This window comes from Arachis ipaensis, chromosome B1 (genome assembly GCF_059453495.1).
Source record: "Arachis ipaensis isolate K30076 ecotype BB chromosome B1, ASM5945349v1, whole genome shotgun sequence".
In the NCBI taxonomy this organism is placed as follows: Eukaryota; Viridiplantae; Streptophyta; class Magnoliopsida; order Fabales; family Fabaceae; genus Arachis; species Arachis ipaensis.
In genome coordinates this window covers 129402553-129428850 of record NC_142436.1, presented here as the reverse complement: position 1 = coordinate 129428850, position 26298 = coordinate 129402553, and the positions used below count along the sequence as shown (strand labels likewise).

Genomic DNA, 26298 nt, shown 5'->3' with positions numbered 1-26298 from the left:
TCCAGTGATTTCAACGGTGCATTGATGCAATAAGTAAAAGCACATCAATTTCGCAGTAGCAGTAATAAAGTAATAAACCAATTACATTCATGGTGTTTTCAAAGCACAAGACCGGATATGAATCTGGGAAAAAAAAATGAAAATTTCGCTAGTATCACATGGAGTTTTAGAAGTTATTATGCATATAACAACATGATTTTTTGTGTAGTAGTCTTTGAGCTAACGTGACTAAATCAGTTCAAAATATACTTCAAAAACGTTTATCAAGTAAATATAGGCATATGGCATCAAATCAGTGTGCAACTATGATTATAAGAAAACACTACACATGCACATCATTCCTAGGCACTGAATGGGGACCCCAGAGCTCCACATAGGAATAGGTTTAAAAGGGTAAATGTACATAGTTTCCATGCTCTAAAGAACTCTCCTAAATGAAAATAGACAAGCTAGTTCAACTAGCCGCAAAGAGCAAAATAGTCACTGCCTTGCCTATACAAGGTAGCCTGTGAATTACATTACCAATGATTCCATGACTCCAGACCCATTTGGCAATAAACCTGCAATGACAAGGGCCGGATATGGTAAGAAATACACAAAACAACTCTTGTAAAGCAGAGTACCAATATAAGAAGCATGACATGTGCAACTTAACAAGGTAGCTCGGAAGCCAAATATGAGCTATCTAACTCGGCAATTCATTATCCTTTCTTTAAATCCAGGCAAAACACAACTAATTGTCTAATTCATCAAGTCTCCCAATATTCTATATGTGTAGTATAGACCACAGGCAGAGTTGAGCAAAAAACTAAATAAGAAAGAAAGAAAGAAAGAAAGAAATGGAAAATGCCGATTGCTTCAACTTAGCATGTTAAATTTCATTTGCCCGGCCATCCACTACAATGAAGTTTCTAGATATATTTCCAAAGTGGCACTCTCACCCTTGTTTCACTACAGAAAAGGATGGGATCCCCCAACCACCAAACCGAAGAAAGGGTTTTTTTTTCTCCCTTCAACCTTATTCCTCAATCTTTCTACTGTCTTTTTAGGCTATACTATTGTTTAACAGTGATTTTAAAAATAAACCAGAGCAAAATGAATGAAACTATAGTTCAATCTAGCATCAAATCATATTAATTCCAAATAGCAATGTAGTAATATATTTTGTTATATTTTTTCCAAACTTTTTAATGAGATTTTAAAGTCTAAGAAGATGCTAAACAACTGGAGGAAGAGCATCTCCCTATCTACAACAATAAGATATAGAAAATTGTGGAAACCACAAAGGGATCAAGCTTATGAGCCATACCTTGAAATTCTGGAAAAAGGTGATAAAATGGAGGTTGAGACAAGAGACTCGAGTTTTGGAATACATATTGGTTTTATGCCGGGTAGAACTACCACGGAGGACATATTCTTGTTAAGGAGAATGATGGAAGTGACCCAGAATAACAAAAAGGATCTACAAATGGTGTTTATTAACTTGGAAAAGACAAATGATAGAATACCAAGAAAGGTCCTATTGAAGGTTTTGGAGAAGAAAGGAGTAAGAATTACACATATTCGTGAAATTAAGAACATGGATGAGGAGGTTACAACTAGAGTTTGAACCCAAGATGGTGTAACATAGGAATTTTCCCATTGGTGTACGATTACATCAATAGTCATCTCTAAGCTCATACCTTTTCACACTGGTTTTGAAGGTACAAAATGAGCATAACCAAGAACCCATACCATGTTAAATGCTTTTTGCAAATGACATCGTCCTTATTGGAGAGTTGCAAGAAGTTTTAAATGACAACCTAGATTTTTGGAGATAGGCTCCGAAAGTATATGATTTGCTCACAAGTCACGCTAAGTCAGAGTATATGGAAGTATAAATTCAGCATACGGAGGAGAAACACTAGTAAAGTGAAAATTGGGGACATCATACCACAAGTAAAGTGGTTTAAGTGTCTTGGATGCATTATTCAAAACAATAGAGAAATAGAAGAGGGCATAAATCATATGATTCAAGCTGGTTGGTAGAAAATGGTGGAGTGCTTTGGGTTTTATATGCCACAAAAAATATCTTCAAAACTTAGTGTAAATTCATCGTACTATCATTAGACCAGCTATGTTGTCTAGAACTAAGTGTTGGGCGAGAACATGAACATAAGTTTAGTGGGCCGAAATGAGAATGATTACATGAATAAACAGCCATACACATATGGCAGAATAAGGAACGAGGATATGAGAAAGAAAACTAATACTTGGAAAACATAACAAGCTTATAAATCAAACATAATTATATTTGCTAAAACCTAAGGAAAAAAAATAATAACCACGACATTATTACCACTTGGGTCTGAATCCTCTATACAAGAAGCTCGTCTTCAAGATAATTATATTCAAAAGTGAACTCAGTTTTGATTCTTTGACACCTGAAAAACAAAATCAACGTAATTCAAGTAAGGGTAACCACAAAGGCAGCTAAAAAGTGCAATCATTGCAAATGTGATAGAAACCTAATAAAAGCTGCTACAAATTCTACTCATTTTATTTTACCATCTAATGATCATGTTTTAAATTTCAAAACAGTGTACGTATATATGCAAAAAGTGATTGCAAATAGTATAATAATTAAGTCTACATACCACCCATGTTGAAGGTCATCATTTGCAATATGGAAATCAAAGTACACATATGTTCCTTGCTCATATTCATCTGTAGCAACTTTGGGCTCTTCATGACGCTGAAACCATGTGTTATACTTTTTGTGGTATCTCCAGGACTGTTTCTTTAGTTCCTTTGCAGCCAAATACTGCTGGTAAGTGTTCTGCATAAAATAACAGATATAAGCCCCACATGATTGACTCATAGAATAACATTAATCACTCGGAATGTTGAAGTACCTGTTGATAATAAAATGCATAAAACAATGTATCAGTGCCAAATGGTTCAAGACCTACTCTCTCCCAAAAAGCAGGATTATTAACAATAGGAGCCTGTGTCTGAGGATAACTAGAAGGTGTTATCGTTGGGTGCCTCTGCAGAACCACAAGAAAATGGGAAAACAAGAACTCATTATATGGCCATATGATAGATTATGCAGTGAACAGGAAGATGAATATGATCGGCAATGCATACAGGAGTATAAGCTCTAGGACGTTCTGAGTCTCTGGGTAGAGGAAGTTTGTAGTGTGCTGCCTCAAGCATTTGCAAATTGTATAATTGATCACGCACTCCACTTGGATTAATACTTGAACTTGATCCAGTGAAACTATCACCAATGGCTCCAAGATCCGTGCCATTTCTTCTCCCAATGACACCAAGGTTACCAGTAGGTTGATTGGGTTGTAAAGGTTGGCCAGGAGACAAATCAATATCTCTGGATGTTTGACCAGCTTCTGCAAGGGAGATGGATACCCCTGCCTGTAGCATAAACAAAAATAGTTGGCTTAGGTCATCCTTAAGTTCACTACACACACACACACACACAAAATATCCTTTCACATCATGTGCACAGAAATCAATCCAAACGCGTCTTTTTCTATCTGCAAGTCAGAAGAGTACAAGTAAGCATATAGCTCTTGCCCAGCTTAACTAGGCCATACAACTGGTTTTCAAATCAGAGGCTATCCAGAAAAAACTCCATATCGTTCAAATATATATAAATTTAAATTTCACTACCTCCTTAGGTAAACATTAATCATGATTGTAAGTTAATGAGTTTTAGTTTAGCCCATTCCTTGTGCATTATTCTCCTGAATCTAGTTCCAAGGGGAAACACTAAGGGTATATTCAGCTCTATAGCAGCTCAACTCTCCCAAGCCGAAGCCAAAATTCAGCTTAACTTTTTCAGCTCCCCTCCCTTACAATATCCTCTCTAATCAAATTGCACCAAATCTCTACTCTCATCTATCTCCACAACCAGACATTCCATTATGCACATTAACACACTTTCATGATTACCTTACTTAGCAACTATTGGACTACATTTTGTCTTACAAGCACAGAAAAGTACAAAACTTTATGTGCTTTCATATGTAATGCAAAAGGATGATATATCTTAAGAATATAAAAGATTAAGACGTTAGCCAGCATACTGGAGAATCTGCAGCAAATGTTGATTTCAAATCATCATCACTTATGAGACTCTTGCCAACCCCAGTACTACCAGTAGATTCAACAGCTGAATCATCAGGAAAATTCTGATGTTGCGGATCTTCAATTTTAGAATTGCCAACATCTGCATAATAAAAAATCTAGGAATTAGGATATGTTCCTCAACTTTCATCATAAACCAATCTTGGTATTTTATTTTGGATATGTTAAATAGGTTTTGATCTCTTGAAACAAATATGTCCACATGTTGAAGTTGATGTATCGTAATTTGCAAATTCATTCACAGCCTAATACAAAGACGTAATTTCCACTTGATCTCAATGATCAGGTAGGAACTAGAACACGTCATGGTATTGGCTGCATTTCAAGAACAGAGTCTTTTTTCAGAGATCAACTACTTGAATCAAATGACTTCCAGGCTTATTGTAAACCATGTCATTTAAATATTCCACAATTTTTCTTAGTATTGAAACAAGAGAACAAAAAAGGAGGAAAGTAGTCTGACTAAAAAAGGGAATAAAACTTATACATCAAAGCATAATATAGTATAGTATTATATACAAGTAACACAAACACCTGCATCTTTGGAAACACCTGACATCAATGACTGTTGACTAGATGGGGAATGGACCGAATTGGGTGGCTGCTGTAGTGTAGTAGTTGACATACCACTAAGACCTGGTGACTGGACTCCAAGGCCAATAGCAGATTGAGAAGAAACAGAGGAACCTTGGGAGTTAAACTGCAAATATTGTAGCATGTCATGCAAAATATATTTTTATCATATATAAAGTCAGGTCATAGAAGGAACTGTGGATTATCATTTAACTAAAACGTAAAACTATAAATATATACGATTGTATATGGAATGGAGCTAAAACAGGATATACATCTACAGAATTCTTTAAAGCATTTTTAAATAAATGAAATTGGGCACAAGACAAACTATCTAGTTGTACATTTAAACAAAGTAAAGCTACCAATCTTCCTACTTTTATGCAAATTTTTCCTATCATTTCTCAAACAGGAGGGATGAGGGAAAACAAAATAAAATAAAAATCAAAACCAACCCCGCATCCAACAATGTAGGGCTACAATTAATCCAGTAGAAAAGACTACAGAGAACATAAAAGAATTATTAGAAGAGACCATTTATATATATATATATATGAGGCAGCCCAATGCACAACAATCCCGTGTTAATGCAACGTCTGGAGAAAGGTCATACCCAAAGGATGTAATGTAAACAGCCTAACTTAATTGTATCAGTGATTGGTTCCACGGTTTGAACCCATGACCTTGAGGTCAAACGAAGACAACTCAACCGTAGATTCCGTAGATGTAGAGAGTTATTTTTAAAATTAGAATTGTAAAGATGACATTGTTGGAATAGAAAAACTAGACACGACGACGTCTTTGGAACAAGCAAAGAAAAGCCCAAAACAGGAGAAATACCTGTTGCAAAAGTGGATTTTGCTGCTGGGCAGAAAACTGCTTAGGATTTCCTCCAAGAGAAGGCATAGTAAGCAGGGTGCTGTGCCCCTGCTGCTGCACTTGCTGATACTTCTGCAAAAACTTTTCCCTTTGATCTGGAGCTATTTCAGTTCTTTGACGAATCTGCACATGAATATCAAAATGAACCAGCACTGTAAGAGGTAAATATTCAACATATACAATAACACGCTACATAGAACAACCCTTCCATTCAACCAGTCAACAGCAGCAAGAAAAAGAATGTACCTATACTGAGTAAAAGTTTCTAGGCCTAGCAGTGTACTTAGCATGTGATAATCTTAAAATATTCGTTCAGATGTACAGATTCAGATTTTAACTTTGAATCTGACACAAAACTACATGTCTATTGGTACTCAGCAATCAATATTATAACACATTCTAATTGCACATACTTCTGGCATAAATGAATCTCTCCTACTTTGAAACCACACAAAAGCTTGCCAAAAAAAAAACATATGACCACCATATATCATACTAAAATTTAAGACAATTTACCGCATCACTTTGGTTCTGGAATGGACTTCCAGGTCTCCATTGCATGCCAGGAACCACAGATGGGGAGAAAACTCTACTAGATACAGCTGCAGCCTCATTAATGGCATTAGAGTCAGCTGAGGCAGCTTCATTAGCCTTCCCAACCTGAGGCAAAATCAATCTGCTATTACTTAATGGGGATACAAGAGGCTGCACCATCCCACTACTTCCACCAAGTCTATCATCAGCTGCCAACATGTTCCTCTTAGTTATTTCAGAGGCTGAAGGGACTGAACCAAGGGTTCCATTGTTAGAAACCATGTTCCCAGCACCAAGAGGGATGCTAGCTGCTGCTTGATTTGAAAGGTTGTTTCGGCCAATGCTCCTTAGTGCTGCATCAGAAAGCGATGGGGATGGTCTCCGGCCAGGGAAACTATTAATCTCTTCTTCCTTCAAAGAGGAAGATTGATTCGCAGAAGGTGAATTCGCAGCATTAGCATTCTCCATGGGACTCCGAACTGAATTCGAACCAGAAAGGACCAATCCAGCAGCTGGTGCACTGGACAAATTATGCGTAGAAACATTCACAGAAAGAGGAGTAGCATGGTTGCCAGCTGGTGTGGAAGTAGCAGAAATAATTCCACTAACTTTCGCAGGTGGAGTTCTTGCACCAATATCAGAATTGCTATCCTGGGATGCTGTGTCATCAGCTTGCTCCTGGAAGAAGAGGAAACACCCTGATGATTAGAAGTCAAAGTTTCCTGGAAATAGAATCAACAATATTGTTCATCAATTTAAAATGGCAGATGCACGCTTGTTTCTACACTCACCAGGTGAAATACCAATAATTATCTGAAAATCTTAACTACTATTACTCTTAATTAGACAGATGCTTTAAGATCACATCATCAAAATTGCTTATAGGCAAAATAAAAGGAAATGGATAGCCCTTTTTTATGGCATGAAAAAAAATAACATCCTAACATTTGATCCCTCAAAAGTTTTCTGAAACCATTCTTATGTTTTCATATCAACAACATTGACTCCTGCATCCTTCCATATAAACATAAACATGAAATACATACAGATGTTTGTGAGGCAGATGCTGATGCTGATTGTGATGCTGAGACAGCCAAAGTATTCTTCAAGCTGAGACTAGGAGTAGCCTACCAGAAAACAAAACAAATCAGGAGTTCCAAAAGGAATTGTATTTACAAGTTAACCAAAAGGGAATGTTATAGGAACCTAGGGTCAAAATAATAAAATAAAAACAGGGTAACTCAGTGCATTAGACTCCCACAATTAAGAGGTTCATGGAGGGTATCTTGTAAAGAGTTAACCACTTCCGAAATTAAAATCCGCATCACCCATCAATTAAATGTTAGACTTCTATAATACATTACCATCATAAACTGCATAGCCCAGCAAGGAATCCAGCAAAATTTGCCAACGTGAAAAATTAATCAATGACCCAATGTGGTAAATTGAATCTACATTTGCTTCAATATGTATTACTGAATGATCCCTTGTATACTTGCAACAAAACAATTGTGAGCAAACAAATACCTTAGATAGGCCAGGGGGGATTGTAACAAGATCTTCAAGAGTCTCCACCTTATCTAAAGGCAATGAGCTGTATAGTTCATCAACATCGCTGAATTCATCAAAGTCCTCCTGCAGAAAAATGAAAAATAGAAGAAACAGAAAAGTTACAATAAGTCGTTCACTATTGCAAATTGTCAAGCATTATGGTAATGATATGTTCAGGTGGTTAAGTTTGAAGGGAAACAGAAGGTTAGGTTTTCATTCATACAGCAACAAACACAACAAACAACTACTATGCCTTGTGTACTGGATGAGGCCAGCTAAATAGCCTCAATAATTCTTCAGTGCCATACTCCTATCATGAACCATGTCAACATAAGAAAATTGAGACAAACAGCAGCAGCAGTAGCAACGACGACAACAAGAAAGCCTTATCTTTCTAGGTGGAGTTGGTTACGTGGATCAAACAATGTCATTGTGCCCTTTCATAAAATAATAGTGAAGAAAGATGTAAAAATGTTCATAAAAATGAATACATAAAGATCGGAAGGTTAAATGACAGCATCTCATTTTGAGTCATCTTCAAAAAACAGAGCAACGTTAATTCAATCCCCTCCAAGCACCTCTATCAAAGCATAATGCATTAAGCACTCACTCCAAAAAAAGACTAAATTAACAACCAAATCAGTGCCCAACTTTTTTAGGTATGATGAATTAGACAAACCTGATTACGCTCTACATAATCATCCAAGAAATCCTTGACATCATTAACCTGCTCCGGACTTAACTCATCATTGTCTAATAGCCTCAAGATAAATTCACATTTCTTTATATGAGCCTTGTGCCGAGTAATTGATGTCTCTAGATGTGTCTGAGAAAGAAGAAAAACATGACATGATGTAAGTGACCGTTCAAAAGGTCAACCATCATTTTAACAGAAATGCTTTTGAGATTTTGAAAACAGTTGATCTTTGCAGAGCACAGAAATGTATGAATGTTTCATACCAATCTAGGTGGCCTGTTCTTTCCTTTCTTGACAGAAAGCCCTTCAAGCTCCGCTTCAAAGTTATCAATCTGAGATTCTAACTCCCCAACCTACTCGAATATTTAAAAAAAAATGATGAGAGCCAGGCACATCATTCAAATTAATATTTTATGAAATTTAAACAACATATCATCAAAGAGAAATGCAACATAAATTTCCAATAAACAGTCAACCTACACAAGAAATTTTATCATGTTGCAATAAGCATGGATATTGGATAATAGATACAAAGCAAACAAGGCTGAGAATTAGCTATCCAACAGTAAGAACACGATGGCAGAAAAGCTATAAACACAAACAAGTTTTAGCCATACTTTGGACGCAAGCACAATAAGCAAACTGGAAAATTATTCAAAGGAATTGACTTCATACCACATTGTTCAACCAATCCCTTGTCTCTGATTTAGCCTTCTCTTTTGGATCCTGTAAGAAAATAGCAAAACACAACGCTCAGCACAAAGAAGGCATAACAAGTAATACAAAACTAGAAAAATAGCAAAGGAGCCTTTTTTTTGGGCATGGTCAGACTTACAGTCTTAGGCTGTTGACCTAAGCCTTCCTTAGAGAATGCTTTGGTCTTTGTCTCCTTTTCACATATCTTAAACCTTTCCATTTCACGTTCAATTAACTTGCGCGCATCCACTAGAGCTTGCTCATAAGAGGCACTAACCTATATCAAAATGTGCCAAAAGAGAAACCATATTATCACAATGAACCGAGGCAGCACAACCACCAAAACACAAGAGCCCCCCATCCCCGCAAGAAAAGGGTATGCAACAAAGCAGGGCAATATACGCATTATTATCATTTACTCAATGGGTTCAAAATGACACAATCATACTCATACCGACATACATCCACTGCATGTGAATTCCTTGAAATCACATCACATTCACATTCATCTAAAATTTCCAAAGTTAACTCATTTCACCAACCATCATAATTCAGCTATTCAGCATATGTATAAAACCCTGATTGATTAAAAACCCAAAACACTGAAGGAACTAACATTCCAAATAAAAGAGCATAAATTCGGCATATCAGTGCGAAATTTAGTATAGCAAGCACCATTTTTTATTTTTTGTATATTCCATTTAGTATAAAGGGAATTTGAACATGCAGTATATCAAGCACCTTCTTGTCCTTGATTTCGCTGGACTGAATCCAAGTCTTAATTTGATCCCTGTACCTCTGAAGCTTCTTAATCTCCTTCTTGAGGTCTGCTTCAAACTTCTCCTTCTGGTTGGCATTATCTGTGTCGTAAACCTAACACAACCCAACCAACGCCGCCATTACTCGCGTGAATTTTCGATCAGCAAAATTTAAAAAGAAAATTAAGATTTAAATTTGACCCAAAAAGAAGAGGTAGGACCTTGTTCCAGATACTATCAAAGACTTCAACACCTTCCTGGACTTTCTTGAGGACGCGATCGATCTCTCCCTGAAGCTTCCGACTCGCACCCATTGATTGCGACTCTCAATTCCAGTATTCGCTCTATTTCCCCAAATTTCCCCCAATTGAAGCTTTCTAGGGTTTGTTTATGCGCTCACTTTCTAGTTCAGACTCAAAAGTTCAGTGGTGAGTGGTGACGCGGAGATTCTACCACGGTGGTTTTTTCTTTCTCTTCGAAGTTTGGTTATCTTCTTTCGCACGTAGAGTCATAAACAGATAGTCGGGTCGGGTATAATTAAATTGGAATCGGGGCCTAAATTATTGCGAGTACCATAGTCATCATAACCGAACTAACATTCGACCTGGCCAAATTATTTGGTCACTCGATCACTAGTTCATTTGGTGAAGTATAGGTTAAACCGATTGACCAGTTATAAATAATAAGAATGAGATTTGCGCTATGTGCGCGAGGCAGTAAATTAACGATAGTATATAATAAATATTAAAAATTATTATATTTTATATAATTAAATTAAATATATAAACTAAAGTTAAATTTAAAAGATATTTTATTTAAAATAATTTGTAGTACAAAAAATTTAGATATTAGAATTATATGTAAAAAATGATATTTTTATTTGGTAGTTTGACTTTTGTATTTGTTTTAGTTGATAAATTTAGTCTTTTTATGTGGCACTCGTCCTCTTTTTTTTATTAGTTGTTGTTAGAGTTGTTACTTTCTTCTTTCTGTGTACATTCTTATGAAGGCATGTTCTTTATGAATTGTTGAGTTATATGCACTTTTTATTGTGTTGTTTGTTCCATCTTTGCAAGTATGTTCTTCTTTCGAATATGTGTCTTGAATTTGTATAGTTTTCTTTCTCCTTAATCTCTTGATGGATATGTGATCTTCGTCTAATGATACTAGTGTTGGCGAAGTTAGTTCCTATAATCAATGAATAATTTAAATTAGAAATAAAAATGATGTCTAAAATAACTAAAATAAGTGATTTTTTTTAGTATTACCTGTTTTATTTGTTGTAACGAGTGTTGAGGTTCAGTGTTTTTGTTGGAACAAATGTCTTAGTAAGAGTGTATTGTTTAGAACTTTCTTTAAGATTAAAATCATTTACATTGGCTTCAAATATAAGTGGGGTTGCACAAATTTTTCAATTGGAGTGGTGCTTCAATGTCATTTCTTTTCTGGGGTGCCATTAGATTTGAAACAGTTGTACCCAATAATTTTTTTTGCTTTGCCATCAAATAGTACAAAAGTTGTTGTACCACTTTGATACCTTTAATTGAATTTCGAACCTAAAATAAGTATTGAGTTAGTAACTAATAATTTGATAGATGGGATTATGAAAAATATAGAGTTAACTTATTGTTGGATAGTGTGGTGTTTGATTACATGTTGCACAAATATAGTTATCTCCTTTTTCATATGCTTTCTTCTTACACTTTTCACATTCAACATAATTATCTCCATTGAGTAAGTTTGAGATGGTGTGTAGTTCAGAAATAAATTTTTTGTGCTAAATTTGATGTTATTTGAAGGAATAGTAATAAGAGACTTGTATAAGTAGTTTAAATAGTATAGAATTTGAATATTTGTAACGTAAAAATTATTATGATTAATAATATTATTATGACGTTTGTAATATAGATGTTTATTACATTGAATGAGTTATTTATAGAAATTAATAAATTAATTATTAGAATTATAAACTTATTATATTGTTTACAACGGTAAGATATAATAAATATAGGAATATGAATTTAATGTCTTTATAAGTTACAAATTTGGTTAGACGCTATTAATTTCTAATTATTATCGTTGGTAATTATTATATTATTTTTTGTATATATATATATATTTTTGCTGATTTGGAAATAATAGATGATTTGGCAAAAAATGAGTCGTTGATTCTAAAATTTTGCCAAGTAAGCGATGTTGATGACATGGCATTAGTAGGAGAAGAAAGATGTCTTAAAAGTAATATGGGTAAACTTATATATACTTTTATATATTAAGAATGGATAGATAGATAGATAGATAGATTATATAGGGTAAATTATACTTTTTATCCCTGAAGTTTGACAAAAGTTTCAAAAATACTTCTAAGTTTTATTTTGTTTCAATTTTATCCCAAAAGTTTTCAATTTGCATCAAATATACCCTTGACGGCTAAATTTTCAAAAAATTTAAGACCGATTCAACAACAATTTTATAATAATAACCCCTCAACACAAGTAAATCAAACATAATTTTCATGCATTATTGTTAGATTGGTCTTAAATTTTTTGAAAATTTAGCCGTCGATGGTATATTTGATGCAAATTGAAAATTTTTGGGACAAAATTGAAACAAAATAAAACTTAGAGGTATTTTTGAAACTTTTGCCAAACTTTAAGGACAAAAAGTATACTTTACCCTTATATAAAAGGTTAACCACCAAAAATACTCTCGAATTTTGTAAATGCTGACAATAATGTCCCCACTTTTATTATCGACAAAAATATTCTTGAATAATTTAAAAATGTGCATGAAATGTCCATCCGTCAAGTGATGCCTTCTCCATTGACGAAAGTGTCTAATGTGGCAAACGAAAAAGCTTGTGTGACAAATGGAAAGCTTACCTGAACCCGTTCCCAAATTTTTCAATTCATTAACCCTAATCCCTAATTAATAACCTAATTCCAACTAATGTATTAAGAAGTCACTGTACAAGAGAGTAAAAGGGTTAACGCTGCAGTCATTGTTGCCTCTCCATCTTCTCCTCTTCAAGTCACCGTCGAAGACCATCGTCCGTCCACCGTCGCCGTGGCGCTGGTTTGAAAGGGCATTGTCGCATCTTGGTGGTTGTTCATCTGACAAGGTACGCATATTATCTTTGCCGTTAGGAACTTTGTGTCGTTCATGTTGTTGTGGTTATATGGTCTTTGATGAAAAAAATGGCAACTAAGTATGTGATAATGTGGATTTTCGGGCATTCAAATTTTGTTTTCTGGTGTATGCGTTGTTTGCTGTATTGCATTGGTTTAGAGTTTCGTTAGGGTCATTTTTTTCTGTTTTAGAAGAACAAATTTAGTAGTTGATTGGAGCTCTGTTAGTATTAAAATGTGTCTTTTTTCTGCTTAGAGTTTCAGATGTCAACACTCATAACATTCGTGATGCACTACATGGGTAGGTTAGAGAGCAATCAAAAGGGTGGAATGCAATATTCTGGGGGTACTGTATGTCAGCAACATCGACAGAGTATGTGTGGATACTTGTAATTTATTTTTGGTAGAAGGGTTGTTTCTCAATTTAGATTACACAGGGTTTAAGGACGTTCATTGGTTGGAACCCGATTTTGACTTATCAAATGGTTTAAGGCCGCTTAAGAGGGATGCTAATGTTATTAGTATGTGTGATGCTGCTATGAAAAATGGTAATATGGTTTACTTGTATTTTGAGCATCTTGTTCTAGAAAATCTTGGGTACGTAGATGAAGTCGAGGTATCTGATGATGAGGTAGAAGTTGTAGAGGTAGATGATGAGGATGTGTGTGATAATGATGAAAGGCAGGGAGAAGATGAAGTGATGGAGGATCAGTACAATGGTAATGAAGAAGTGGGTCAAGAGAAGGGTAATGTTGTTTCTGAGGTGCATGATGAAAACAACAATAGTGTAAAGACCACTAATGTACTACCAACTGAGGCACCCTAAGTTGAGGGAGATCAAACTGCTGGACATGAAACCAATGAGGAGCAAAATAGGGAGGGCCAAGCTACAGTAGTTGGTGAGTCAACCTTTGAGAATGTCAGTAGATATGGTAGAAAGAGGATTAGAAAGAAACATGTAAGGCCACCACTATTGGGCACCACCAAATTAGGAGGGGAAACACCAACTGAAGAAATTAGAGGAGAAGTAGAATCTGCACAGAAAAGTGTCAAGTGAAGATGTGAATCCACATGTTGAACTTGCAGTGGAAGGTAATTTCATTTAAAAAAATTATGCAATTTGGGTATCATATAAATACTAAACTGCCATGTTGTTAACACCGGATATTTTCTTTTATGTTATTCTAGACAAGAATCATAATGAGGAGGGGGAAGGTAATTTAGCACAATCAGAAAGAAGAGACACTCAAGGCCCCAACCATCAGGTTAGATAATCATTCCTCCCAGGGACAATGAGTCCCCAACAATGATTGTGTCTGTACATGAGTCTAATGCTGATGGAGTTGGTGGGGGTGGGGAAAATGAGTTCCAGCACGAGTTTAAGGATCTCCACAGTTTGGCTGAATCAGATGATGAAGACGGGGTTCTGATATTTCCACAACACAATCCTCATGCATGCTTCGGCCAAGTAAGACTCGAGCTAGGCATGAAGTTTGCAACAATACAAGAGTTCAAGGATGCTGTGAAGAAGTTTAATATCCAAGTGGGGAGAGAAGTGTTCTTTTTGAAGGTGAAACCTTTAAGATGCAGAGTTATTTGTTATGATCAGGACTGTCCGTGGGAGGTATACTGTTCAAGAAGAAATTTTCTACCAAGTTTTCAAATCAAGATTCTAGTTGATGAGCACACCTATCCTAAGAGTAACAAATCTAGATCAGTAACATGTAAATGGGTGGTTGGAGAGTTAGTTAACAAGGTTAAAATTTCTCCTAATTTGCTACAAAGGGAGGCAGAAGAGTGGTTCAAGATAGAATATGACATAAGTGTAGGTGAGCGAATGATGTATAGGGCAATGGAGATGGCGAAGGACATCATTGAAGTACGGAGAAGGAACAGTATGGGAAGCTACGTAATTATTTATGGGAGCTGCTTAAGGCGAATCTTGGTTCTACATATACTATGAGCACACATCCACAGCCAGAGGGTTTGCCTAAGTTTAGAAGTTTATATATATGCTTAGAGGCATGTAAGAGAGGATTTAAGTGTGGTTGTAGGACTTTTATTTTCCTTGATGGAACCTTTCTTAAGGGGTATTTTAGGGGGCAACTACTCACAGCTGTAGGACAAGACGCGAATAATCATCTATTTCCTATAGTATATGCTGTGGTTGATGTTGAAACAAAAGAAAATTGGAAATGGTTCTTGCAGCTACTTCATGAAGATATCGGAGATTATAAAGAATTTGGTTGAAACTTCATGAGTGACAAGCAAAAGGTAATTTATAAATCTTGATGACTTAGTTATTTGCATTTGTGCACCTCTGTTGTACTATTGAATGTTGGTTTCGATATTTGGTTTAGGGTTGGTTCCAGCACTTCAAGAAGCCATGCCAAAAGTACCACATAGGTTTTGTGTTATACACATATGGCAAAATTTGAACAAGAGATGGAAGGACAAAGAGGAGCTTTGCGGCAGTATTCTCGGACAATGACCGATTTGAAATTTAAAAAAGCAATGGCCTATGTCAAACGGATCAATGCAAGAGCTTGGGAGTACTTGTCAACTTATGAATAATCATCATGGTCGAAATCAGGATTTTCTGATTGGCCTAAAGTGGATAATGTTACCAACAACATTGTTGAATCATTTAATGCTGAATCATCCAGGCCAAGTGCGTGTGCCAAATTCCAGCTCTAGTGCTCCCTCGTTGGTTTCTCAACAAACAATGAATGCAGCAAGTAAAGGCACCACAAAGAGGTTCATGGAATTCATGCCCACACATGCACTTTTAAAGCCTTCAGAGAACCCAAAGAAAAAGCCATTATAAATGTGTTGTATTAGGGTCTTTTGACATTGTAGAACTGATTTAGCAATCCTTTTTTTTTTTGTTAATGAGCTTTTTGGATGAATTATTTAAGTTGTTTTCAAAGTTATTGGACTAGGTTGTGTTTGACTCTGTTTAGTACTTCTTGTGGTACATTACTTAATTGGCTTATGTCATCTAGATACTGTCACTTGATCATAGGTTATGCTTGAATTATAGGAAATGTTCATTTACTTTTTGGGGATTGCTGATAAATGTTATGTAACTTATTATGGTCAATGTGATCAGATACACTACATTTAAATATTAATTACGAAGTTTGTACTACAAGTGTTCTATTTGATTTTACTACGCTTTGGAAAACACAACACACATAAGGTTCTCATCAAAGCTATAGTCGAATAATTTGGTACACTCTTAATACATATCAAGTTCTCATCAAAACACAATACAAGAGTAATCATTCCATGCTTCAACCAAATTTGGCACTTCCACAGTTATCAAAATATACTATAATTATTGGCATTTACTCTTCATCCACTATTTAACATTAGTACAACTCAGTTCTTAAACAGAGCAAAGAAATTGATGAAGACACCAATTGTAACCCAATGCACATCATGATTAGAAAAATTTCAATCCTCTTCAATTTCTCCTTCAATTCTTTTGTAAGAATAGGTAGCACCATGGGGACTATGTCCTCACACTCCACTTATTCGAACAGCTTCTTAATGCTTTTCTGTTTGAGTTTTCCATGTGAAGATAACACAGGTTTGTTGTTTCAAGAGCATTCCTCCTTTTCAACCATGTGTTGCTCTTCCAATTCATCAATCTATTGAAAATATTTGCAATCCTAGTTTTTATTCTGCCAAGAACACAAATTGAAAACCAATAAAGAACAGATCAAACAAAAGGTGCGAAAAACATATTAAAATAGGAACCACAACGAAGACCCATTAGAGAGCAAAACCAAGTCATGCTTACCTTTCATAGTGGGCACCGAAAGAACCACCTCTCTGGGTTAGCATTTGTCTTCGATTTCAGAGCAACAACAGCAAGAGAGCAGAGACACGTACCATCATACTGCTTCGAACCAGAGTCTTCGCACCTATCGTTGCATCCTTCTGCCATTCACGCAAACCTTCGCTTCATTCCAGCTCCATCCATGGTTGTACCCCTCTTCAGATGCATCACGTTCTCATTTTGCAGTTGGGGGATTAGAGTTAATGAATTGAAAAATTTGGGAACGGGTCCAGGTAAGCTCTCCATTTGCCACACAAGCTTTTTCATTTGTCACATCAGACATTTCCGTCAACGGAAAAGGCATCACTTGACAGGTGGGCATTTCGGGCACGTTTTTAAATTATTCAAGGATATTTTTGTCGATAATAAAAGTGGGGGGCATTATTGTCAGCGTTTACATAATTCGGGGGTATTTTTGGTGGTTAACCCTTATATAAAATTTAATTTTTTATATTAAATTAACTTATTTTCTAATTCATTAATTAATTATTATCTATTACATCATTCAAATATATATTAAAAAATATTAATATTAATAGATGTCATATAATTATCAATAACAAAAATATGTTATTATTAATAAAAAAATTTTCTTATCCTTTTTAATTTATAGATATTTAACAAAGTTTAATGTTTATTTTAATAATTATATATAATTAAAAAATAATTAATTTAAGAAAGAGTAAATATAAAATAAAAAATAAATTAAATTAATACGAACACTATTTGTAACATCCTACCATACAGAGTTTTATGCTTAAGTCATAAAACAGAGATGGGAAGGTATTACGACCTCTAAAATAAAAATTTAGTATGTATAGTAGTGTGAAGAATGTTTATAACTAGGAGCCTTTGAAGAAAAGAGGTAAAATAAATTCGTAACTCGAAAAACGCAACACTCCAATCGATAACATAACGTGACGGGTAAAGAAAATAAGGTAACGCGAGATTATATATATATATATACAAAGGAGTGTCAAAAACATGAATATCAAAACTCAAAATCTGGTTGCGAAGATAACCGGTCCGAGCATAAAAGTATATACATAAATATATAAAGCAAAGAAACCTAAAGGAAATCCAAAGGGACAAAAATACCAAAACCTACTCTCCAAAAACAACCTCTAAGGGTGTGTGTGGTTGGAGGGAATACAAGTGTATTCCCAGGAATTTTGTGATGAGAATATCTTATTTCCATGTTTGGTTCAAGATTTAAAAAATTATTCCTGGGTATGTTTTATTCCCTGGAATCAAAATCCCGCTCATTTCATTCCCATCTCCCCCATGGTTATCTTTAATTCAAATGGGAATGGAATATGTATAATAAAGTGAAAAGACCAAAACACCCTTGTTAATTTCACTTCAACCCTTCTTTTCAGATTTTTTCCAATTCATTTCAAACAAAATAAAACCCTAGCAGAAACCCCTCTTCCATGAAACCCACTCCCTAGTGAGGCTTTTCTTCAAATTCACGGAGGCTCCACTGACGTCGGCGCCGCCTCGCCGCCGATTTCGATTTGTACGACCACCGCGCTCCTTATTCTAGAAGGAAATCGTTCGCGTTCGTGTCATCATCACAGCTCACCTCGATTCACCGCTACTGCATTTTCGCTACCATCGTCGCGACTCTGTTCGGATCCTTCGCGTTGTGTGGTCGCGTCTGGCCTCTCTCCTCCGTCTGAGATCCGTTGCTCGTGCATTGATAAACCCCTATCTTATGATTCATCTTGTGCTCAATTAAGTGTTTTTATCAATTCTTCACCCACTTATTCGTATGAATTGCATGGTTTTATAACTCCTTCCTTATTATGTGATATATGTGAAAACATGTTTCCAATGCCTTAATAATATTAATTTTAATTATCCTTTAATACCATTCGATGTCGTGATCTGTGTGTTAAGTAATTTCAGGATTTATAGGGCAGGAATGGCTTAGAGGACAGAAAGAAAACACACAAAAATGGAAGGAACGCACAAAATAGAGTTTTGAAGAAAATGGCAGCGATGCACACGCATGGACGACGCAGACGCGTGCTTGGCGCAGAGCACAAACGACGCGTACGCGTGACAAGGAAAAACTCCAAATGACGCGCACGCGTGACCCACGCGCACGCGTGACTAACGCCACCTGCAGAAAATTGCAGAAGTCGCCCCCAGCGAGTTCTGGATCCTTTTTCGGCCCAAATCCAAGCCCAGAAACACAGAATAAAAGCCAGAGAATGGGGGAATCAATAGACACAATTCATACAACATTCAGAATACACAATTTTAGGTTTTAGATGTAGTTCTCTAGAGAGAGAGGCTCTCTCCTCTCTCTTAGGTTTTAGAATTAGGATTTCTCTTATTTTATGGTTAATTCTTCAATTCAGGTTCAATGTTCTTTTAATTTATATTTCTCTTCTACTTTTATTTACTCTAAGCCTTTTACTTGTTAATTACTTATGTTTCCAAATTGGCTTATGAACTCTTCATATTAGATTTGAATTTATGTTTAAATGCAATTTGAGGTATTTCAGATTTAAGGTTGTTTCCTTCTATTAGTGATATAAATAATTTAGATTTTTTCCTTTTGGCTTTGGTTGAGCAATTGGTGATATTTGAGTTGTCAAACTCAGCGGTTGATTGAGAATTAGAAACTGCTGATTGATTTAGATCCCTCTAAAGCTAGCCTTTCCACAAGAGTTGACTAGGACTTGAGGAATCAAGTTAATTAGTCCACTTGACTTTCCTTTATTTAGTAAGGGTTAACTAAGTGGGAGCAATAACATTTCTCATCACACCTGATAAGGATAACTAGGATGAGATTTCCAGTTCTTATACCTTGTCGAGAGTTTTCTTTATAATTATTAATTTATTTTTCTTGCTATTTAAATTACTTGTTCCCTATTTCAAAAAACCCAAAAAATATATCTTCTTCCATAACCAATAATAAATCATACTTCCCTGCAATTCCTTGAGATACGACCCGAGGTTTAAATATTTTGGTTATAAATTTTATTGGGTTTTGTTACTTGTGACAACCAAACTTTTATATGAAAGGATTATTGCTTGGTTTAGAAACTATACCTACAACGCGATTATATTCTTATAAAATTCTTTACTAGCAAGAATCAGTTCGTCAAAAATGGCGCTGTTGCGGGGGAATTGCAATTGTGTGCCTTATTATTGGTGATTGTAAATATTTTATTTTGCTCGTTTATTTGTTTTATTTTTGTTTTTAATTTTTATTAGCTACTATGAGTTCTCACCCCCGTCGCTTTGAGTTTGGTTCTAATGTTATTGAAAGGAATGGAAGCTATAATAGGAACATGCATCAAGGTCAAACCAATCAAAGATGGAAAGAGCCACGAGGATCTGATCAACCCTTTCGACAACAACACCTTCCAAGATACCATAGACAACGACCATTCTACAATGCATGCCAAGACAATAGTTATGGTGGACCCCTTCGTGACAACCCACCTCCACCAGTTTACTATGGTCAAGAGCCATTCTGAGGTGTATACAAAGATGATAGATATGGTAGACCCCCTTGTGGTTAGCAACAAGCCCCATCACACGCCTATAAACCACCTCCTCAACATAGCTTTGAACCACCATACTCACAAGCCAACCACAACCATTCACCTCCATATGTCCCCAACTCTTATCCACCTAAATTCCAATCCAATTACTCCAAGAACCACCACTTCCATATACACCATATCCATGTCCATCGAACCAAGAATCACAAGATAATCTCAAGGACACAGTAAACCAATTTCATGCAACCTTCCATCAATTGGGGCAAGCGATAAATCGATTAGCTTCCCGACGTTCAAACATTCAAGGAACTCCCATGGCATCATGTGAAGAATCTAATGAAGAACGTAGCACGAAGGAGACACTAGAAGCTCCGATGGACAGTACAGGGCATGACTTTATACTGGAACAAGTAGAGAAAGCTGCAATTATCGAAGAAGAAGAATTGGTTGAAGACTTAGGAGACGCTGAACCTCCATGGGAATCAAGAATTGTGGACAATTCCGTCAAGCAATTTGAAATCGATGCTAAGGAGGATAGTGCACAACCTCCAAAGTATGTATCTTATGAAGAACTGGACGGAACAAATCAAGAAGCAAGTTTCCTTGGTAATGATGATCATGAATCAAGTTCTTCTAATGATGACCTTGCAGTCACAGTTGAACTTTTTGAGCTAGAAGATTCTTCCCCAAGTGAATATGAAGATGATGCGGAGGTAGATTTTTCTCAACCTTTAACTTATGACCTGAGTGATGAGGAAGACATTGAAGAATCCGATCAAGACATGGTTGCAATTGAAGAGATTTGTCAGGAAATGGAAGAATTCACAGAGGAGTACAAGGAAGTGGAGCTTGCAGAACCACTGGAAACACCTCTCCGAAAGCCATTACCACCCAATACAAACTTCAAGTGGGTAAAATCCTTAGCCTTTATCTTTACCTTCCCACTTGAATATGGTTTGCTTGAAACAGATGGCCAGCTTAGAGCTCTTTGCGGCTTTAAGAGTAAGAGGGAGACGGTTGGTAATAATAGTTGGCAAGTAAGGTTCAATAAGGTTCCACGCTCCAATTGGAAGTGCAAGGATTGGTATAGAACTCGATTGGATGGATTTCGGAAGAAGTTTGGGTATCTCAGTGGAAATTCAGGTTGTGTACCGCCCAGCTGGAAAAATGAAGATCAATACAAAGACGGTTACAAAAGCAAGGTTTGGGATCCTATGATTCATTTTGACAATCAACACCCGTGGAGCCTGAAAACCTGCTTTGATTTGCTCGAAGGCTTTACATGCCTAGTCTGGGACCCCGGAGGTTATTGGAATTGCAAGCATTGGTGGATATTTCTGGATGAGTTCAAACACAAGCCACCATGACAATGAGCTTATCAAACGTCCAACTTAAGGACTTTAACTAAAAGTGCTAGGTAGGAGACAACCCACCACGATGTAATCGTTCCTTTTTCAACTTTAATTTTATTTTATTTTGTTTGTTTTTAGTTTCATTTTATTTTATTTTATATTATTTTCCCTAGGATCATTCATAACATCTGCATTTTGTATATTGCGTATAAAAAAAATACCCCACGCGTGGGCATGGGCCACGCGTGGGCGTCGACTCAAAATCGACGTCACAATCCAACGCCCAGAAAGTTGGGCTGGAATCGTGCAGATGTTATGCGTTAGGCACAATTTGGGCCACGCGTTCGCGATAGGGACACGAACGCGTCACTTTCACTTCACACACACCACGCGAAAGCGTGAGCAACGCGTACGCGCCGCGTGGAAATTCTTGCCCCCTCATTTGAAATAGAGAGTTGCGCCAAAACGACGCTGGAATTGTGCGTTTAGCACAATTATGAGCGGCGTACGCGTGCCCCACGCGTACGCGTCACTTTTATTATCCCTCACTCGCGTGATCGCGTCAATGACGCATCTGCGTCATTGTGTTTCCGCCTCAACCACGCGATCGCATGATCCACGCGTCCGCGTGGGTTTGAATCCACTTACCCCCCCTCGACGCGGAACCCTAACCCCCTCGCGTCACCATTTTCCCCCCATCCCCTCCCTCACAGCCCCCTCTCTTCTCCTCTGCACCCACCGCCGACCAGCCGCCCTCACCGAACCACCCCCTCCCTTTTCTTCTTCTCCCCCTCTTCTTCCCCTTCCACCCTCCTCCCTCCACTGCCCCCTGAAGCAGTCCGCCGCCACCACCGCACCACCCCCACCCATCACCATCGACCACCACACCCCCCCAACACCACTGCCCAGACCACCCCCTCCCTTCCCTTCCTCCCCCTCTCTCATCCCCTGCCCCATCAGAACCGCCGCGCCGCCTTCCATCACCGTCGCACCGCCACCAGCGCCACCACACCACCACCATCTCTCTGCCTCCAATTTCTGTTATTGCGCCCACTAGGATGTCAGACCCAAAAGGAAAAGGAAAAACCAAAGCAACCACAGGCAAAAGAAAGAGAGGAGAATCCTCTACCACCATCTTAGATATCCTCCATGATGATTCCTGGCGGGAAAAGAATTTTACTCCACAGAAAAAGGCTGATTAGCTACTGCCCGCCACAGATCCAGTCAAGTTTGCCAACAGATACTGTGAACTGAAGCATCCGGTCTTTGCAACTTCAAGGAACTTATACCTGGAAAAGACCCTCAAAATTCCAGAAGAACTACAACAATACACCTCAGAACAAATAAAACAGAGAGGCTGGTTCTTCCTGGAAAGGAACTTGACTGAGGTCAATACATCTTGGGTTAGAGAATTTTACTGCAACTACTTCAAAATGACCCTGGATGCAGTACAGCTCAGAGACAAACAGATTCTGGTTACTGAGGAAGCAATAGAAGATATCCTCCAGCTCCTACCTAAATCAGATAAACCAGATGGTTATCAGCAGGCCGAGGAGGATATGAGATTTATGAGGTTTGACTGGGATGCAGTGAAGCGGACTACAGCTCTTGATCCTACTGTCCCATGGGTCATGGGCAAGTCCACAGTGGCCCCAAAGGGAATAAAGCTTATCTATCTGAATGATGAGGCTCAGCTTTGGCAGCAAATTCTGAGTAACTATGTGATGCCGAGCACTCATGAGACTGAGGTGCCAGCTGCCATGATTACCCTCATTTAGTGTGTGATGGAGGGCAAGGACCTATATCTTCCCCGCTTCATCTGGTACTACAGGTCCAGGGTCCATGTCCGAGGCACTCTGCCCCTTCCATATTTGATTACTCAGATGGGCCGCTGAGCTGAAGTGACCTGGGAGATTGCTGATGAGAAGCCACCTGCCGCCGAATGCAAGAAGATCATCCCACACAGCAGGAAGTTCCAGGCTTTGGGCTACAGACCTCCCTTTCTCACTGCCTCCGCTGAGGCAGCTACATCTTCTGCTGCCCCTTCAGCACCTACTGCACCAGCCACCCTATAGGACCATCCCCTGCTCCCGAGCCCATCTACCACCTGGTATGCCGACTCTTCGAGTGCCTGGATCGGATGGAGCACCGCGACAAGCGGCGTTATGAGTATCTAAAGCTAATGATCCGGTCAGGCAACCCTGACATCCCCTCCGAGCCTGACACACCATCAGAGCCATCTGAGGAGGAGGCGAATGATCATGAGGCGGAGGCACGTGCAGAGCACCAGCAGGCAGCATCTCAGCAGGCAGAGTCCCAGCATGACGAGCTTCTGCAGACACAGCCATCAGACCCACAGGCACCGATACAGGCAGAGCCTCAGGCACTATCATTACCAGAGCCCACAAAGACACCAGCAGCACATCCTTCCGGAGATGCCACTTCTTCACACCCAACTTGATTAAGCATCGAGGACGATACTATTATTTAAGTGTGGGGAGGTCGCCATCTCCGGCGAACTTTATTTTTGGTGAACCATTTTCAGACTCTCTTTATCCTATTTTTATTTCTTTTTCTGTATTTTATTTTATTTTATCTTATTTGTCTCTCCGTACTTGCACATTTTCTTTTACTGTATTTCTGTTTACTTTATTATATTTTGTACTTTGGTTTGTATACATCTTAGATATTTAGTTTAATTTGAACTTTTAGCTTATTAATTATGATATAGAAAATATGGATTAATTAGTTTAGTTTACCTTTTTAGCATATAATAATTTGGTTTAATTGAAAATAAAAGATTAAACTAGAAATTTTAGTTTTTCAGAATCACAACAATCCACACACACACTATATATATATATATATATATATATATATATATAGCAATAAATGTTAGTTAATTGACAACATTTTTCAAGAAAAATACTTATTTTTATAAAAGCCATTCAAGGATTCACGTTGAGTTGAATGGAAACTCTTGAATTCTACTTGCATGATATACACAACTGATATATGGTTTTTGAGCCAAAGAACACACAACCTGTGAGTTTTTGAGCTTAATTGCATGGTTACATTAAACCATAATTTTCATTCCTGTGTGTTTCGCCCTTCTTTTCTATGCTTGTAATCTTTACTTTGTTTCAGTCTATATGTCCAATATAGAATGTATTTACATACTTGCATATGATTGAGGCTATTACTTATTTTTGCTCACTTATCCCAAATAAGCCTACCCTTTTATGTCACCCTTGTTAGCCCCTTGAGCCTTTTAATCTCCTTCTGTTCTATAATCTGATCACTAGCCTTAAGCAGAAAAACAAATTAAAAATTCCAAATTGAATTTTTGGTTAGTTTAAGATAGAGATTATGTATCAACTAAGTGTGGGGAAACTGTGGGAACTTGGGTTGATAGGAAATGTATTAACTCTATAAATCATTTGAAATTTGGGAACATGCTCATGTGAAACTAAAATAATTAAAATACCATGTGCATTGAAATATTGTGTTTATTAAAAAAAAATCCCTTTTAATTAAATAAATGAATAAGGAGACAAAATTACCCCATTGTTAAGTTTAATAGAAAAATCAATGCACATGGGATAAAAATAAAAAAATAAGTTTGGTGCATGAGTACGGGATACAAAAGTGGGAAAATTGGGAAGCTAGGCAAATTTTAAAATTTTATAGAGTATGTATATGTTAGGTGAGATCTTAGACTAATCAAGGATTCAATTTATAGCTCACTTAGCCTTATATATATACCCTCACCTTTACCTTAGCCCCATTACAACCTTGAAAAAGACCTCATGATGTTTGCATGTATACATTATATATTTGTTGATTAGTTAGATGAAGAACAAAGTTTTAAAAAGCATGACTAGAAGAAGGATAGAGTGATTAACCCCAAACACTGAGTGATTAGAGAGTAAACACAAATCCAGTGAGGGTTCAATAGCTCATTTCCATATATCCATGTTTAATTATTAATTATCTTGCAAGGTTGTGAAATCTTTAAACTCAACTCAATTGTGAATGTGTTTTAATATGGTTTGGCCTTAATTGTACCTATATGATTCCTTGAAAATATGAATCAATTTAACTACATGTAGGCTTTATATATATAAGTGAATAATAATTAGAATTGCATGATTCATTTAGGTAGCTTGCATTTAGAATAGATTGCATTGCATAAGATTCTACCATTCTACCTTCACTCTTTTCTCTTGGATTTAGCATGAGGACATGCTAATGTTTAAGTGTGGGGAGGTTGATAAACCCTTATCTTATGATTCATCTTGTGCTCAATTAAGTGTTTTTATCAATTCTTCACCCACTTATTCATATGAATTGCATGGTTTTATAACTCATTCCTTATTATGTGATATATGTGAAAACATGTTTCCTATGCCTTAAAAATATTAATTTTAATTATTCTTTAATACCATTCGATGCCGCGATCTGTGTGTTAAGTAATTTCAGGCTTTATAGGGCAGAAATGGCTTAGAGGACAGAAAGGAAACACACAAAAATGGAAGGAACGCACAAAATGGAGTTTGAAGAAAATGGCAGCGACGCGCACGCATGAACGACGCGGACGCGTGCTTGGC

At 37.1% G+C, this 26298-nt stretch overlaps 1 protein-coding gene across 2 annotated transcripts; it reads right to left on the bottom strand.

Annotated features, from left to right (window-relative positions):
• Nucleotides 1–246: 246 nt before the first annotated feature.
• Nucleotides 247–10483, bottom strand: LOC107634256 (uncharacterized). 2 transcript variants are annotated; one of them, XM_016337811.3, is made up of 17 exons: nt 10059–10483; nt 9821–9952; nt 9219–9356; nt 9059–9109; nt 8647–8736; nt 8366–8512; nt 7663–7770; nt 7182–7262; nt 6118–6813; nt 5563–5724; nt 4684–4849; nt 4089–4231; nt 3130–3414; nt 2895–3029; nt 2637–2818; nt 2339–2423; nt 247–560 (listed from the first exon to the last, which is right to left on the bottom strand). In XM_016337811.3, exons 1-16 carry the CDS (start codon nt 10149–10151, stop codon nt 2357–2359), a joined length of 2676 nt encoding a protein of 891 aa, XP_016193297.2. In that variant the 5' UTR covers nt 10152–10483; the 3' UTR covers nt 247–560; nt 2339–2356. The 2 variants fall into 2 exon arrangements, with proteins under 2 accessions (XP_016193297.2, XP_020979549.2); XM_021123890.2 differs by having other exon boundaries at nt 4702–4849.
• Between the last annotated feature and the right edge of the window lie 15815 nt (nt 10484–26298).

Coding starts and splice junctions, on each gene's coding strand:
- LOC107634256 (XM_016337811.3), bottom strand. CDS start 10,151: ATGGGTGCGAGTCGGAAGCTTCAGGGAGAGATCGATCGCGTCCTCAAG. Junction 7,263..7,662: donor TCCCCCCTGGCCTATCTAAG/GTATTTGTTTGC, acceptor GTTTTCTGGTAG/GCTACTCCTAGTCTCAGCTT. Junction 3,030..3,129: donor GTCCTAGAGCTTATACTCCT/GTATGCATTGCC, acceptor GTGGTTCTGCAG/AGGCACCCAACGATAACACC.